Source organism: Phalacrocorax aristotelis, chromosome 9, assembly GCF_949628215.1.
Source record: "Phalacrocorax aristotelis chromosome 9, bGulAri2.1, whole genome shotgun sequence".
Classification (NCBI taxonomy): domain Eukaryota; kingdom Metazoa; phylum Chordata; class Aves; order Suliformes; family Phalacrocoracidae; genus Phalacrocorax; species Phalacrocorax aristotelis.
In genome coordinates, this window is record NC_134284.1 from 37,572,733 (window position 1) to 37,591,156 (window position 18,424).

General features: G+C 41.4%; 1 protein-coding gene across 2 annotated transcripts in view; it reads right to left on the reverse strand.

Moving 5' to 3' along the window:
• TOGARAM1 (TOG array regulator of axonemal microtubules 1) overlaps positions 1-18,424 on the reverse strand; it is a 44,120-nt gene that overhangs the window by 1,175 nt on the left and 24,521 nt on the right. Inside the window, exons 8-21 of one of the 2 annotated variants that reach the window (XM_075104411.1) lie at positions 16,605-16,766; positions 14,496-14,594; positions 13,915-14,081; positions 12,566-12,734; positions 12,107-12,241; positions 11,219-11,372; positions 10,495-10,600; positions 9,863-10,098; positions 6,185-6,343; positions 5,300-5,426; positions 5,074-5,192; positions 3,367-3,556; positions 2,188-2,407; positions 1,305-1,391 (exon numbers count right to left, since the gene is read on the reverse strand). In XM_075104411.1, the coding sequence (XP_074960512.1) occupies positions 1,305-1,391; positions 2,188-2,407; positions 3,367-3,556; positions 5,074-5,192; positions 5,300-5,426; positions 6,185-6,343; positions 9,863-10,098; positions 10,495-10,600; positions 11,219-11,372; positions 12,107-12,241; positions 12,566-12,734; positions 13,915-14,081; positions 14,496-14,594; positions 16,605-16,766 (2,130 nt within the window). The remainder of the gene's footprint in view (positions 1-1,304; positions 1,392-2,187; positions 2,408-3,366; positions 3,557-5,073; positions 5,193-5,299; positions 5,427-6,184; positions 6,344-9,862; positions 10,099-10,494; positions 10,601-11,218; positions 11,373-12,106; positions 12,242-12,565; positions 12,735-13,914; positions 14,082-14,495; positions 14,595-16,604; positions 16,767-18,424) is intronic. The other variant, XM_075104412.1, reaches the window with a different exon arrangement.

An 18,424-nucleotide genomic window follows, 5' to 3' on the forward strand; every position in this document is an offset into this window, starting at 1 on the left:
AGTCATAAGGACCTTTCTTTCTCACAGTGGACTGTGTGACATTTGATATTGTATCATTTCCCTTCTACCTCAGAAATATGCAGTAGGTATTTCAGCTTAAGGAACCTTCTGCTATAAAAATACATAAGATTAAGCATTTTCCCTACTTAGACAATTACATCATGAATTAAGTATTTCATTTGCAAACGTTTGCCTTTCTGCTAGAATGGACTCTTCTGATACATAATATAAACTGCTCCAAAAAATTCCAGCAAGAGATGAAGTGTTTAAAGTTTGGTGACTCGCGCGTTCAGAAAGCATACATTTAGGAATATTTCAAGAACAGACTGTCCATTGTGTTATTTAGCTCAATTTCATAGCTACTACACACAGAACTACTCTGAAAGTAAGCCAAATAACGTCTGTTTGGTTTAAGCGTGCTTCCCATAAAGACATCCCTTGTTCACTTAAAAGATCAAAGGAAAATTCAGCACTTCCGCTAGTAATAATCCCCAATATTAAAATATGTTTATAAATTCTAATTAAAATTTGTTTTCAATTTTTAAGCAAATTTGTCTTTAAGCTTTTGGCACCACTTTAGGACGAAGGTCATTATGAAGTCTGACATCTTTGTGGTGACTGCGGCTCAGCTTGCCAGCTTGGCTCCTTCACCCCAATATGTATTAGCAAGAGCTTTAAAATGAGAACAAGACCAACTGCAAAAAGTAAAAAGGTACAGAAGTAAAATTCAGGAGTTAGTAGGAGCCAGCCTTAGAGAACAGTGTATTTTCTGTGCTGGGAAATCTCAGAAAAAGCAGTCAGTCACTCCTTTAGTTTCTTCCTGGCACGAGTATGAGGCCGTGAGTGCTGTGAGAGGGAATACGACGTGAAGCCAGTAAGGGAAGCAGGCACGCCTCTGCTCCCCGGTCGGCCCCGCGCAGGAAGGGATGCTTGCCGACCGGGCAGAGGCTGCCGTGTGGGGACCCAGCCTCGGTACAGTGCATCAGGAGCTGACAGCACAGAACTCACTACAAAACTCATTCTCTGTGATTCCGTATTAAAATTATTATATGCTTAAGGTATTTTATACATTTTCCAGGTATTTATACCTCTTCTGTCTGACTATATAATAATAATCTTTTGTTTTGTCAGCAATAGATTCAATTTGCATTAGAAAGGGGTGAAATTTGACAACTGCTACATCGTTAATGCCCACAATCTACTGTGACAGAAGGGAAGACACAGCCACCGCCATCCTCCAATGAATTTGCCTAATTAGGATGGTACACAAGCAAACAAACATGGAAAGCAGAGCATCACTTTACCAGCAAGCTTTTCCGTCATGTCTTGCTTTGCTTTTCCATTCAGAAACTGGGCTTTTGTGCAGAACGGCTGGAGGAGCAAATAGTTGTCTAAATGCGAAGAACAAAACGTGTTAAAATTCTTAAAGAGAAAATTAAACAGTCTGGAAATAAGCACAATATGGAAAAGTGTAAATGAGAACCTTAGTTATGATATATTAACTTCAAAAAACACAGTACTTAAGGGCATAAAAGCATAAAAAGATACTCTTAGCAAGCCCTAGCTCCCACAGCCTGGTAAAACATAGCGTACTCATTTACTGAAAATACTAAGATTCCACTCCAAAACTAAAATAGTTGAGGAAAGAAAACAGTTGTGGCATACACAAATCAGCAAGAACCTAGTTCTTTGACCTGTTTAAGAGATTCAGCAGTGTGACAAGCTTCTGGGTAACGGAAGAGAGAATCTCACAGAACGGCTGAGGTGGGAAGGGACCGCTGGAGATCCCCCGGTCCGAGCCCAGCTCAAGCAGGACCGCCGCAGCCAGTTGCCCAGGACCGTGTCCAGACGGCCTCTGAGTATCTCCGAAGATGGTGACTGCACAGTTGTCCTGGGCAACCTGCGCCAGCACCCGGGGACCCTTACAGGAAAAAACACCTGCTATGGAAAAATAACGAAACCGCCTACGACATGCTTAGGACAAGCCCAGCTAGCTGTATTTCTTTATTGGACTAGCAAAATGTTAAGATGACTTCTACAGTTTAAAAAGCGTGAGGAAAAAAAAACACTGATTTGTTACACAATGTAATGATTGGATGGAAAGTACTGAAAGAGTAACTCCTTAAATTTAGAATTTAATTAACACAATTAAAACACTCTAAAATTAAGAGAGAGTAGATTACTTACCTAAGTGTTGACATAGAGCCTGAATAACGTTGGTGGCAGCTGCGTAAATCCCTGGATTTTTGGAGTTCAGGTTGTTGTCTACCATGGCAGGAATTAACATGTTGATCACAGGTGACAAATTGTCTTTCAGCAAAGGAATCATCTTGTGCATTGTCTCCAAAGCAACCTGATTTACTTTGCTGTTTGAGTCATGTAAGCGAGACTTGAAAGCATCGAAGATCTGAAAAAGTATCCAAACAGCATTCATTGGAATTAGCAATTAGCGTTTGAGGTGGATATTATGTTTCCTGCTTTATTTCACACTTTAATTGTCCACCTTAGCAAAAGACGTCTCTGATATGCAAATACTTGAGATGTATTTTTTTGTAGCAAGTAAAGCGACATTTGGTATTTTTATAATGTGTGTTATTCAACTGTACCTCACCTCATCTGAATTCGAATCGTTCCTGTACAATGAAATGGAAGTAAACTAGCCATCTGTAACTTTCAGTATGACTGATATTTTCTGCAAGCAAGTATTTTTAGCAAGGCACAACTCTATTTAGCAAAAAGAGTGTTTTCATGATTTCAGAAACATTCACAGTTAAGGTATTGGAAAGTTCCACAGAAGTATTTCATTGTTCCACAGCAAAGACGCTGCATTGTTAGACAACAATCTTGGTTTTCCTTTCGTTATATCTATCTTCAGTTTATAACTGCTAGGCCTCATCATAGTATTTTTCTCCTAAAGAACCTCCTTTCCTATTAGAAAGGACACTTACCTTAAGCTTCATCATAATAAAGACCTTTCCTCACCTTCTCTAGACAAACAAAGCAGGCAGAACTCGCAGCTGTGTTTCAGAGACCCTTTTTCAAATCTTGGTTAATCCTCGCTGCTCCTTTTGTAACGTGCTCCATTATTTGGGTACTTACTCAGCAGTAGCATGAAAAACTGCACACAGTATTCCAGAAATAGTTCAAAGAGGGCCAGCAGTAAGTGAAAACTTTCCGCTTCTTCCTCCTATTCACTTTACTACCTTTGCAGCTTCCATATCTCCCCCTTGAGCACACCCCACCTAGTCCTCCATGCTTTCCTGTTAATCAGACATACTTATTGAAAGATGGAGCCAAGATTTTTATCAGAAAACTTTGTGACACAACTTTAAAGACCTTTGAAATAAAACGTTTTCATAGAGTTACCTTCACAATGTTGGCAACAACAAAGCCTTGATTGTTCTCTGTGTCTGATAACAGCTGCTTAATGCCATTTATTCGATCACGGAAGTCTTTTGCATTCAATAAACCTACAATGTCTTTAACGTATTCTTCACTTTCTACTGAATTACGAGGAGCTGTTTTTCTTGTGACTTCACGGGCTTCTGCAGTCTCTCTGTTGGAAAGGAAAAAGTTATTCAGTGAGCACAGAAGCAAGCTGAAACAGGAGTCATTAATCTCAGACATTTTCTTTCCGTGTGAGTGCAAATATCAGAAGTAAACAGAAAATCTTCTGACAAAGGACTTACACTTTAAATATGGTGATTTAAAAAAAAAAATCACCTAATAATAACTGTTGTCCTCAAGTCTCAACACCCATTCCACTCTGAATGCGTATATATACCTATCTCACAAGAGATAAGCCTCAGCAAGGCTAAGGCTAAGCTTTAGCTAGGCTGTTTCAAGTTTCCATACAAGAGCAGCTGGGTTTGTGACCAGTAACAGTTGTGAACTTCCCTCACATCAGCAGGTCAAAAAAAATCCTCCCAGAAGTTGTTGTAGTTCAATTCTTTATTCTCAATGTACTTCAAACACTGATCCCAGCTTAGGTGGCACCTAAGCAACGTGCCATGCCGAGGTGGAAATTCAAGAGCTCTTCATAGAATATTTTGAAACACATTTTTTGTAGCATCTAATCTTATCAGACAGTCATGGAAAGACCTATAATATCACTTCTCTGTCCGGATAAGTATCCTGCACTTACAGACCGGCCCAGGTAGAGTCACTAGCTCATTCCTAATTCTTGAACAGAAGTCTTTGATGGAGAATGGAATAAGCATCTCTCTTGCATTTTCACACTCAAACCTATCAGCTCTGCGAGAACAGAAGGCGGCACGAACATCTCCTGTCCTGCTAGTGTATCACAGGCCACTAAAGTACCTGCATCAAAGGTAACAGAGTCTTTGGCATAATGCAGTAAGTAGCACCTCTTCTAAGGAAGCAGACCTGTGGTCTTACATGCCAAAGCAAAATTTACTATCAAATGTGGAATTAGTTATTATTCTTAATAGTAGAGAGTGTGTTACAGAAATCTGTTCCCGAACAGACACACTTCCTTCAACCTGGAGGCAGTCACAGTGCCTGTGAACTCTATATTTTTGGATGCAGGCTTTTGGTTTAGTTTAAATTTGGGGCCGTTTCTTGTTCAGTTCAATAGAAGACCTATTAGAAGACAAAAGAGAAAACTAAAAATGGACAGAGTGAGTATCATCTGAAACCTTCAGCATCCCCAGCTGGGATCTAACTGAATACTTAGTGTCGAGGTAAGCACACAAACAGGTTATTTGTACTGCAGCTGCCACTAGGCACATTTTTTCTATAGAGTCTGAACGGCAATATCTTCAGCTGGTGCTGACATGGATCTACTGTGAATTCCAAGAATTTTGTGTACTGGGTGTATTTTCATAGCCCGTCAACAGACAAATTAACTTCAAAATGCATAAAGCCATTTTAGTATTACCAATTACCCCATTTAAGAAAAGTTCATCTGGGACATGTCAGGTTTCCCCTTTTCCTTCAGGTACGTTTAATTTTCACAACCCTGCTGTGAACGTTCCTGTACTCTCTCCTTCTGGTGAGGCTATTTTCCTAGAGGTCAAGTTAGTACCAGGGTAAACCACCGGCGATCATTACCTGTCAGTGATGCTGAGAGCATCTCTGTAAGTGGATGATGACCTCGAATGTCCAACACTGCCAGTATGGGAACGTCTTCCTTTTGCTGAGGGTGTGTCTAATGGCATCTCCCCCAGACCCTGCACAAAGGTGCAACTGTTAGTTAACACGGCTGGCACAGCTCTGCGCTGCTGGAGACCCTGTCAAAGGAAGCTGTGCAAAGTATAGCAGCACGTTTTCCACGTACCTTTTCACGTAGGTTGCTAACGGATTCCTTAATGTAAGGCAAATCCTTGGTCGGCGTATACTTTTCAAGCGTTTTATCAAAATCGGGATGAGCCATCATACTGAAGAGCATCTTTCGACCATAATACCTGCAGGATAACAGACCATGACATACATATCCGTTAACATGGGTTTGCTTTGTAACCTCTGATAATTATAGGTGTGTACCTCCAAAATATAGAGGCACAGGAAGATTGCTATCTATATGGGTAACTAGGCACCCTTTCCATCCTCCCAAAAAGAAACTATGCTCAAGAATCACTATTTAATCATCAACTGAGCAAATTAATAGGAATAGTCTTCCATTTCAGCTGTCTTTAATTAGGATGGTCCAGCCTTGTCAGTCATACAGTGTGTATCCCAGTGCCAGCGTTCCCTCCGCAGCCTGTATCTCGTCTGTGCTCAGCAGAGTACATCCTTCGAGCCCCTTTTCTTCCTGCAGCCAGGCGGACACAGCTGCAGCAGGCATCCAGGTAATTCCTGTCACAGAGGCTGTCTGAACAGTCTCGGCAGTGTGAGCTTAACGGTTGGACTCGATGATCTTAATCCAACCTAAATGATTCGCTGATTCTCTGAGTCTACCCTCTGTCACTGCAGAGCAACACGCAGCAAGCTAATTTCAGCTACCTGGAATGCGCTTATCATAGAATCATTAGGGTTGGAAAAGACCTCGAGGATCATCAAGTCCAACCCCCAACCCAACACCCCCAGGCCTCCTAAACCATGGCCCCAAGTGCCACGTCTGCACCATTTTTGAACCCCCCCAGGGACGGTGACTCCCCCACCTCTCTGGGCAGCCTGTGCCAGGGCCTGACCGCTCTTTATAGTAACTATTAACCTGACTAACCTTGTTTGTTGTGAACTATCCTGTGCAAACTTGGCTATTGCAGGGAAAATCCGATCAGCAACAACTTTGGTTCCAGACATAATCCGCTCCGGTCCCATACGTTCTACAATGTCTGAGAGGTGCTGGGCTGTGCATCTTCTCACCGCTGAATGCAGGTGGCTAAAGAAAACACAGCTGCTTAGTGAAAACTCATCACAGGAGCTAAACAGCAGTATTTATGTGCTCCACCGCACACGGCATACAGGTTTTCTTTTTTCATCTTTGGCATAATCTACAACTAATATAGTGCTGATATGCAGATACTTATTCTGGCTGTACAGAAAAGACATTGCGGAGCAAAGACAAGTAACTTTATATAAAGCATAATGCATTGGATTAAATTTCATTTCATTCACTTAAAAACCCAAACTACAAGAACGTAGAATGAAAAATCACATCCTTTTTGTTTAAAGTCAGTTTCAACCTCTAACTGCGGCTTTTGGATTAATAAAACCAGTAATTTTTTTCCTTTCAGAATTTAGTTTCTGGTTTTCCTTAAAATAATTGCAAAATATTTTAGATAGCACACCACTACATGTTATTTCCACCAACTTTATGAAAAAACAGTTCTTATGCTCAGAAACACATCCCGTGTATTTTATATCAATTTTGAACTAAATAAAGCAGTATTGCACTGACTTCTAAAAATCTTGCGGAAGTCTATTTTCTCCAAAACGCGGGCCACTGAACACCTGTGCTGGTGACAATGAGAGAAGAGCTGGAATCAATTTTCGAGCTCGTGCAGCAGACTCACCTCTTATATAAGTTCTGCTGCACCTGCTGATCCCACATGTTTTCAGAGAAAGTCAAACTTTTTCAATTTTATTTTTATCTTTGGATTTAAAATCCTATTTAGAGGACAGCTTCACTGCACAGTAAATGAGACTTTTGGATGGCTCATCATTCATAGGGGAAAGCAGGTTTAAAGGAGAGAGCTAAGGAAAAGAATTGCCTTGGTAAACCACGCCAGTGGCTCCCCAGCTTTGGTGTTTGACACGAGCATCCAGCGTTCTTCCCAAATGTTCCCATTTCCGCAAGATTTTCATTTTCTCTGGTTCCACAGACTACCACGGCCTCGCTGGAAGTAAAGCCACCACCAGATTATACTGCACAAAGCAGCTTCAGCTCGCACAGAGACAGCTAACCAGGTCTATTCAAACTGCAAAGTGTGGCAACTCAGAATACAGCTCAGGCTGCAACATCTGCCCGGTAGCGTGGCAGCTCCCAGGCTCGACTCCCTGCCAATGCAGCCATCCTCTCCGCTGCTGCTGGGCTGCCTAGTTTAAGACTAGCTTTGGCTCATGCTCAGTACCTGCCCTTATGTCTGCACAGCAGCCACACATCTCGGGAGCCTGGGAGAAGGGAAGCGGTGACAGGCTAACTCCTGCTGTGCGTACCGACGGAAAAACAAGAGCTGGGATGTTTAAAGACCTTACTCTATGGAAGCAAATACGCCCCCACTCCCCTCGAACGCCTGCTGCCCATGCAAAATAGTTGGAGATCTTTTTGTATGCACATTAAGACCTTAAAATTAAACACAATTCATGCAGATAAGAAAAGTGGTTTTAAAATTCCTGAAATGGAGTCACTTTCAGATCTAGTCCTGGAATCATGCTCTTGGATCAAGCGCCTATTCTCAGAGGTGAGTTTACAGTGGTAGTCCAGTCTCTTTAGAGCAGCATCTCACAAAAGCAAACACAAATGTTTTTAATTAGTCTTGTTGGTAAAGTCAAAATCAGCTTTGTAGCTGATGAAGAATCAGCGTGTGTATAGATCTACTCGGGGTTGCAGGTGTTAATACTTATGATCACAGTAGGCTCAAGATGTGTTGAGCAGAAAATAGGTAAATTTTAAAAGGTCTTATGAATTGTAGGCAAAGCTGTAACCGCTAGCTTGAATACCTAAGTTGTGGCGACTATAAGCACCTTAACGTATAAGCCAAATTTAGAAAAGCTATCGTTTGTGTAGTTACACAGTGGTGTCAGACAGACCCTTTCCACTTCGTCCTGCAGACACACGTCATTTCTCTCCCAGATTTCCACTTTGAAAGATAATTCTCGTAGTCATTGTTACGGCCCCTAGAGAGGAAAGCTCCTTATGTGCTGCACAGGCTTTGTTGCTAATATGGCCAGAGCTTCCTGAAGCCAATGTTAGAAAAGCTGTTACAGTGCTATTTAGGCCCTCCACCGATGAGTTATGCATTAGAACATACTGTACTCCAGGATTTAGACACCACTTTGACGAAGTCTTAGGTGTGAGGCAATTAATCCCTGCTTCAAATGCTGTCTTCGGACTCACAGCTCAGATAATTTTGATGCCTTAAGTATCTGAAAATGTATCCGAGTTCACACATTGGAGGGGTCAAATGTTTGTAGTCTAAGAAACTCTTGAGGATGGGTTAGTGTGTTTGAATCTGCCACTGAAAATGGGGAGATCAGCTGTAGCCAGTTATGATCATGAGCATTGCTTGGCCAAGGATTTCTGAAGACACGATGGGAGCACATAAACAGACCGCTTCACATGGCTTCTGAATTACAGCAATGTGCCGTTACTGTCTGCTGCTCATAAATTCACAAAAACAACTACGTGTGGGCGTGATCCATAAATAATTTGCATCCCAATCTGCATTTCAGTTTAAAGTTCAGGTGATGGCAGTATGGTTCTCACTGGCTTTCAGGAGACAGAATCGATATATTCCACAACAACCAGCGTCCCAGGAAACAAAACATTTTGAATCAAGACTAACTCTTACGATTTGTAGCTGTGCAGAAAGTCTAAGGATTGGTTTATAATGGAGCATCTGAAATGTTCAATGGAAGGGATAGGCTATGAGAAACGTGGCCTATTAAATGCCACCTAAGTACTGACAGATAGGTAAGAGATTAAGTACAGGTAGGTATATATCTAACGTACTGGAATGCCTGATGGCTTAAGTATTGCTGTTAGAGTGAATGAGGATAGAAAAGAAAAAGAACAGCGTAATTAACAGGGGAAGTGAAAGAAAGGAACGTAACTTCTGCGACAGCCTGAGGCGAGCTACAGGCCAGAATCAAACCATGCAACCAGAAATGGAGGCTTGTTTGAGGTTCTCAAGAACATAATGGCCACCACCACTGTAAGGGACGTTAAAATGCAGACAAAAAGGACTGTTCACCAGCTGAGTCCAGAGAAGAACAGGAAATCAACGAAGATAGCTGCAGCTAGAGGATCGTAAGCTATAGATCATCTTTCTAAACAAAAACTGGTGCTGAAAACTAAAAAAGACAGGCATTTGACTGCAGAGCGAGTGAAAAATGAGAATGCTATGTGAGCTTTACTAGGCAAAGCAAACAGCAGTTTCCTAAGAATGCTATGCTAACAGCGAGTAAAATTACTGAAGTGTTGCAAAATGACCAGAAAATATACCAAGCTTCAGAAACAACAGCCAACTTTTTACACAACGGACGGAAAGAAACAGGGGGGGCTACCTTTTACTTTCATGCCAACAAACATTGCCCTGGGTACAGTTCTGCAGAGCTGTCTTAACTATGTTTTCAAATTTCTGCCTCTTGTATTTAGATTTTTTGGTTTAAAAGACTGTATTTGATAAATTTAATCTATTCACAAGTTATTTCTTTATAAAGTCTTTATAAGAATTACCTTTGCCCTCCATTTATAAGAGAACAAAGTGCACGTGCTGGAGTCACATTATTAACCATAGCCTTCAGTGCTTTGTCTACCTCTTCCCTTATAAATGTGTTGGATTCACCAGCTTTGTGCAAAAGGACTTTTACTGTATTATCTAGTTCTTGATCCATGCTCTTTTTCAGGTAGGTGAACAAATCCCCTAAACAGACCACAGCAGCTCGAGAAACACCTGAGCGTAAATTCTTGACCTGCACACAGGAAAAACCCAAACAAACAATGAATAATGTTTATAAAATATACTTTAAAATAAGTAAAGCTTAATGTTTCCCTTTGTAATTTTTAAGCAACATTAAAAGCAACCGAGAAATAAATTTTTAAGGTGATTCACAACGTGCGAGAATTAAAATACAGGTGAAAATGTTACAAAGTTGCAATCTACATTTTTTCAGCCTCTTAGCAAATCCGATCAAGTGTTGGTATCGGAAGTATGCGCTGCTTTGCTGGGCAACAAACTCATCCTTCTGAGACCGTCCAACAGAGGAAAAGTGACCACAGAGGAACGTACCATTTCACTTCAGTGTATCTGAGGGCTGTAAAATACATACACGCACAAATAGTGAAATATTCTGATAGTAAAATTTAACCTCTTGAGCCACAGCCAAACTCGTTTCATGTAGCTTTGCGGTCAGAATAGTCGCATGGTAGGCAGACAAACATCTAACAAAGTTCAGGCCTTCAATTTTCTTCTCCCTGTGTAAAAAAAAAATTAATTAAATTCAAAACATCCGCAAATTTTCATAAAAATATTAAAACACAGAGTTCCAAGAAGCCAAATAGCAAACAACTCAGACTGTGAAGTAAAGCAATGACATATCATGTAGGAAATTCCTTCAAAGTGAGGCTTGCTTTTAACGTGGTGGTAGGACTATCTCAGCAAAGCAGTCCCAATTCTTTCCCGCGGTTCCCTCCACAGCTTGCGCCAGTGGCAATTAGAGAGTGCTTTCCTTCCCCAAGATGAAAAGGCAGCAGCACTGTAACCCCCTTTCGCTGGTTGGAGCACAGTGAAGCCTGATATTCCACAGAAAACAGAAAGGAGGTGTTGGTGGGGGACCTCTCCGGAACAGTACTTAAACTTAGACATCTCTCCATGTCTCCGAAAGCTTAGCTGCTAAGCCTCAATTTACAACAGTTACAGTTTAATCTAGATCTGGACTGAAGAAAGAAGTTTTTCTTTTTTCTCATACACCACTTGCAATCCTTCTCACTACCTTTGATGCTATGTCCATTTTGCCTTTTATTTTTTTGAAGTTAGTTATTGGAACAAACACCTACATTAGATTCAGGATGTAGGTAGATGGTTACACCTACCAGTCATCATCAGCTAAAAGTGTCAGGGCTTCCATCAGTGCCGCTTCTGGCTTTGAAAAGGGCTGCAGTTCTGATGGGTCCATTATTTCTGGGCTATGAGTGACTGACGGGGTCTGGTCTTTATAGCGTCCTCGTGCCCCAAGAGAAATTTCATCTACAAAGGCATGAAGCATTACAAATAATTAGCATAACCTGAAGAAAATAATCCATTCAAAGGAAGGAAATACTACGAGTTTGACGTATATAGAGGCCGCTGCTACTAAGGGACCAGGTTTTCAAGGAGACTGCTTTCCCAGTTACATCATCCATTATTCAGCATTTCGTTCAGAGGAATGATTTTTTTTTTTGCCAACAACTACCGCTTTAAAAAGTCACAAACAGAAAGGTAGGGGGGTTTTAAATGTAAGATTGGATTCACAATGTGCTGAAGAACAGTGTGGTAAGACACAATACAGTAAAGCTGAAAGAGCCACTGGAGAAATTCTGAAGAGCTTTGGCCATTGTCAGTATGATCTTCCAGCCTGAAAAGATTTCTACTGCCTATTTTAGAGGCACCTCCGTGACGAAATGAACCGAGAAATGTGTTTTCTTGGAGACAGAAGGGAGTCAATTTGCCATTAATACATTACATCATTTAATTTGCTCAGCAAAGAAAAAACCCTCTCATGTTTCAAACATCTTCCTAACAAATTATAGATGAAAAATGTTTCAAGGGAGGAATGAGGCATGCTAATCCCCTTCCCTGCTCCCCCCAGTACTAATCTTCCAGAGCACCTCAGGACTGCCCATTGTACATACTAATCGTATTACACCTGATTGTATTTTGGAACTGTCCCGCTCCACATACCCAAATATTTTAACAGTCTTTAGTTTACTGGAACAGCTTACCAGAATCTAGCAAGGCTGAACATTTTGTCTTCTTCAAACTGGATGCTCTTTTTAATGAATGATTCAAGGCAACATTTTCTAATGACAAAGACACGGCTCGTGACGACACTAATATATCCCCACAGAGATTTACGCCTAGAAAATAGAAGGAAATGTCCAAACCACAACAACAAATCAGAAAAAAAGGAAAAAACTAGTATTTTCAGTCCTAATTTGTCTTTTGAAATTTTTCTTAACTACAGTCTCTCAAATGTTTCCCATAAGCACTTTAACCTCCACTATTTGCATTATAAGACTGACAACAAATGACTGAAGGGTAAACTGCAGTGTCAAATTAATTCTGGTATTACATTATGTCACACTAAGTCATGATTTTTGGTAATTATCACAGGATTTTGACTTCCATTTCGGCAGCGTTTAACAGGATATCGCTCATTTCAGACGAACACTAATCCTCACTTTCTGTTGTCATTTTCTCTGGTTCAGTCAGTTTAAGTCTTTCCCAAGGGTTTTCTTCCTTTTCTTCGAGGTCTGTGACTTCCTGATGTTCTTCATGACTGCGTTCTTTCTCATCTTTTTTCTTCTGCCTCATCTTATCCTGGGCAGATTTTGACATGACAACTTTTATCTGCAAAAAAATGAATGCCCCCATTATGGTATGCGCTATAATATAATGCACAAGTTACCCAACACCTTGGTACCCGGTTCTTGATATTGTCTAAGGTAAGTATGGAAATTTACTATTGTCACCATTATCCTACAGAGCAAAAGGAAATTATTCCCATAAATATTAAATATAATCCTGAAAAGAGCTGAGCGCGTGCTTTCTGCATGGTAAGTACTCCTACGGGCAAAAAGAAGCAACATTCCAGGTTTAAACATTTAAGGGAAATAATCACTTATCCTAAAATACCTGAATGGTTAGAGGACTAAGGTCTACAGGAGATCATCTTCTCTCCCTTGGCAGCATCGTGTAGTTTCCTAGAATTTTAACTAACAAATACACGGCCTGGGCTAACGCACATTTAAGCACACAGGGTTTTCTGTAAACAGCAGTCTCCAACAGCGTGATCTGACCCTACGCTCTTACATGTCTAAGACGCTTACAGTTCCTCATGAAAACTTAGCAGCATTTAATACATTCCTCCATTGACTCCTCTGAATTTGATCCCTCCAAGTATTAATTTCTTCAGTGGAAATGAGAAAATTAAGGCACTGTTTATCATTAGCTTAAAGTTTTAGTCGCCTTAAAATGTTATTTTAAATATTTTCAGAAACACCTGCGATTTTCATTCCAAATTTTTTTAAAATTTGTATCACGTCTCATTCAGATCAATCTTGCTCCATGTTATAACAGATGTAAACAGCATTTAGCAAAGCAGCACCACTCCTCGTGAAACCCTATTACGGGACAGACACTCAGGCAGTGTTTTTTAAAAAAAATGATGAATGGAGCTAGATTAATACATCCACCCAGAACAAGAGACATGATCAGCCACTTCCTCCTTCCACATTTCTTTGTGCTGTGGGAGTCAGAGAAGAGGGCATTTTCCAGCTCCCGGCCCACCTGCAGCCCTTCTCCCAGAGACTTCCCAGTTAGGCGGGAAGCTTCTGGCACAGCAATTTGGCGTTGTAAAATATCCAGGTGGAACCAAAAAGAAAAAGCCGGGAGAAGCACCTTGATGGCTGTAGGCTATTTTAATCAAACTTTTGTTTACCATAACATAGAGACCACAAAACTGTATCGAGCTGTATTCATACATCTAAAAACAGGAAGCAAGGCAATAAGAAAGTTATGAAATTCTTACCTCTCTTTCATTTTCAAGACGGAAGTGAGAAGCGCTGTTCCGCTGGATGCTTCTCCCGCAGACCCCTGACGGCTCAGTCTCCTCTTCGACAGCTCGGTCATCTCCATTCGCTCCACACGTTACGGACTGGTTGTGCGTCCGTGCGGAAGGAGGACTTCCAAAAACACCTGAAAGGCATATCATGTTGTGCCCCCACCGAAATAACCGTTGCATTCAGCAGAACCTAGCAAAAACTAGAGAAAACCAAAAGTAATTCAGGAAGATAAAAACATTGCTGCTGTGCTATTGGTGCCAATTTCCACCCAAAGGTACTCCTACCTTACTCCGAGTAGGACGGATGCCCGTGCACGTGGGCGCACCGGGCTAGAACCACACCTAACCTTCATAATGCGCTGCCGTTCGTTGTTGCAATGGAATAGCATATCCATGAACACTTGCAAGTATCGTTCTTTTTATTCCCCTTTAAACGGGAGATTGTTCATGATCTAAAATGTTGTACCGGATCCCACCCTATAAAAGTACATTTTCCCTCATTTTAATCACATGATGAGATGTGAGAGATAGTTTGGGTTTTGTAATACCTTTACCAACAATTACAACTGCATCTTCAGACAGGACACTTGGTGAAATGAAATCGAGGTTGTTCATCTGTGGAAAACCAGACGTTGACTCTGCAAGACCTTAAAAAAAAAAACAATCACAAAATGTAAATCATGTAGTTCACGCTTTGGTACTTGTTTTACTCTTCTAAAAGACATTGACATCTGAACCTATCACGAATCAGTCTATTTTCAAGTTACTGAAGTTAACAGGATTTACTAAATATTGATATCCTCAAAATCAAGGAAAGCATACAGCAAACAGAATTTCTGCCGAAGGATCATAAAAGAAAACAAATGTTTGTACGAGGATTTTAAAACTGACTGATTCCAGCGAAACATCCAGAAGTTTCTAACTCACTCCATGGAGCACAGCACTGCTCCTTATGAATCAAAACCGAATTTCCTGAAGTATTTTTTTCCCCGAGCAGCACTTAACGTTGTTTCCCATAAAAATTAGCAGTCCCTCAAATTCTTCACCACAGTGGATGCCATATATTACGTACTTCTATACTGGCGGCACTAGTTGCAAATAAAAACGATGGTTTGTGTCAAAAGAAAGGCACCGTTTGCTTTTGCTGTTTAACCTGAATAATCCGAAATTTCTAAAAAGAAAAGGACAACTTAGGAAAGCCTGATCACCTACCAGAAAGCGCATAAACGAAGTCAGTGGACTACTGACCCATCTCAGTTGAGAAACGCTCTGGTAACCTGACAGCCCTCTGCCTGCATCCGCGGCTGCTGACAAATCCCTGGCAGCTGCAAGGACCAGCCAAGCTGCAGCGTCGCAGCAGCGTGGGGCTCCTGACAGCTCTGTTATGCTTTTTGCCCTCTCCTCAGTCTTTGGTTTGCCAGAAATGCAGGCAAGAGGGCGACAGGTGCCTCTACTTTATAAATTACCTGATTACATGGTTCTAATTTTGGAGCTCTCCTTTTTATGCTTTACAAGAAAAAAGATCAAGTGAAAAGGTTTCTCTTGAAAGTGTTACTTCGTCCTCCCACAAACCCAATCACTGGCTTCTGAACGTTCCAAGTTTTAACATTGAAAAACTGACAAAATTGGTCTTTTGGGATTTTCTTGAGCATTTTCTTGAGGCTTCACGAGCAATCCTCTCTTAGACTGTAACTGAATGTGCATCAGATACTGTACCCCACCCCCAGATCAGGACCTTCTGTCCTAAGCTCAGCTCCCAGCCCGAAAAACGTACAACCTTCCATTTCACAGGCATCACAGGACAAGCAGGCGTTAACAAAAAAGAGAAGGATTTACAAATCTGGTTATAAACTTTACTTCCATCGCTGAGCTTTAAATGTTTGACAAAAAATAGCACTCCACCATTCCTATACGACCTTGTGAATAGACAAAACTCTCCACGATTAACCTTGAAACACGAGACGGAGAAAACACAAAATCTTATCGGGACAAAGACCTTCGTTATCCAGTGTCTGTTAACATGTGGAATGTCACTATTTAAACTTGTATTTGTCACTAAAACATGGTTACTTGATATCTCTTTTAGCCACTGTGGGGGAGATCTGAACCAGAGACAGTGAAACCATAAGTTGCTTAAACTGACTTCCACGTTTTACTTTTCGATGTTAAAAACCCCCAAAGTTGCTGCTCTAGTCTAACGAGCTTAGAGGCGGAGAAATCATCTACATCGTACACACGACAACTCTGTTGTAGGGCACAGCAGCTCCTAGGAGGCATTAAAATGACAGAGTTAAAATTGAAATGTAAAGTACGACGGTTTAAGTTCCTTAATTTTACCAATGAACAACACAGAAATTTAAACCCAAACTTTTAAAGCCGCTCATTTATTCAGACTCAGATACACAACAATTTGGTCCTCTGTTCCTGCCACGTACTATCGCCTGACTTTTAATTTAATTGGCAGTCTAATTTCAGTTAATGTCAGAAAAAAACACAACTTGTTTTAGCGTAAGTATAAAGACTAGAAAAAAGGAAACCACGCTAAACGCCTTGAAATGTATTTTCTATAAAACCTGTGTTACGAAAGGCTCTACATAGCCTCAGATTTTGCTATAAATGAGAGCTCAGTTGAACAGCAACGTAGCAAACTCACCAACCTTTTGCATGCTTAAAATTTCTTTGGCGTTCCATATTTTGACTTTTAAAAACAGTACGTGACACTTCGCCTTGCTTCTTGTCCTCATAATCTCCGCTTCCGTTGCCACAGTTCAAACATTGGCCAACTATGCCAACGTTAGAAGTCCCCTTATCATCAAATACTAGCCACGCAAAAGGGAAAAAATCAAATATTAAAAAAAAATTAGAAATAGATTTTCCTACAGGATTCCCAAGTAGTTATGTTTTCAGGGACCCTCAGACTGGTTTCATGCATGCAGTGTGAGCATTTTTGCCCACAGAAATCTGAGCATTTCAACACAAACGCTCAGGCTCTATTCATTTTTTGCATGCAAAGGCCTTTATCTACAGATAAACCCAGGTTGAAAATCTAACTCAAAGTTTAAAAATTACTTTTTAGTTTAAAGTCTGGTAAATATGAACAAGTGAACACTAAGCGATCCAGCGTTAAAAGCCAAATTAAGTCATAAGTCAGCTAAGTGAAAACAGTTAACACGCAAGTTATAATACTAGTTAACACACAAGAAATCGTCCCGTTTCATACCCTAGAAGTCATAAAATACATTTTTGTGTTACTATTAGAGACCACAGAAATGGACCAAAAAGTTATGCCTGCACAATGTCCTGCACATATTTTAGTTTTGGTTAAAAACCAACACAAAACAACACTAATTTCTTCAGGAATCCTTTAAAGGACCGTTTCTGCTTTCCCAAATCCTCCTAAAATTAAAATACCTAAAAAGACAGAAGTTTTTTCATATACTACGTGCTTTTACTACATATTCCACAAGTTCCATGGAACTAACCCCGCGTTTAACCGAGGGGACTGGCAGGCAGGACCACGGTGATGGGCTGACCTAACCAGAGCCACCCAGGCGTCCGTAGCGCGCCGCGAGGGGCAGCGGGCAGCCCTTCTGCTTCCCGCTGCCGCAGGCGGCACCGACGCATCTCCGAACGACCGCCTGCACCCGCCTGTCTCGCAGTTGCGCGCCGGTGGCCGTCCCTGTCAACCCAACCGTGTCCCCGTGAGGCCAAGAGCCGTACTGAGACCCTCAACACGGTTCCTTGTGCTCTCTTTGGCTGAGAGCTGGGATCAAAGCAGGCTGGTTTGTTCTGCTAGGGGATGGAAACCAAAGGGATTGTTTTGCTGTGGGATTCTTGAGATGGTGAGGCTTCCCCAGGAAGGAAGAGTACGGACGGAGCCCTGATCTGGGCTGGCATGAGATGCTCTGCAAAATTACTACCTGGCCAGATCCCCTGAAGGTCCAAGAACTCCTTGACCATGAACTTCTGCGCTGCTCCGATGAAATCCAGTTGTTACAGTGCTTCACACACCAACATTAAGACCTCACACGCCAGGACTGATCCACTGAGTGCTGTGGTTGGTACAACAGCACCCTCTGGCCTCTGACACTGCCAGGGCACAGGGGAAAGATGAGCTGCAGGCCTGACAGCAGGCAGGCAGGTTTTCACGGTGTCGACTATAAGAAGCTGCACAAACTTACATGTGACAGAAAGAATTTGGGAAGAAATGTCTGAGGGCTACCGTTCTATTAAAACAAAGCTAAGAGAAGCGGGTAAAATTCACCTTAGGGGAAGAGCTGAAGCAAGCTGAGCTCAATTAGCAGGTTAACGATAAGTAATGATAAATTTCCAGAACAGAAAAGAGCAAAAGTGTGAAACTCTTGAGAAAATAAAAAAAAGCTGAAGAAGGAGCCAGAGCACAACTGGCCCATATGCTGGGCAATTCAGTTCCCAGGACTGTGTCTGGGCAAATAACGCATTTGGAAGCACCCCCCAG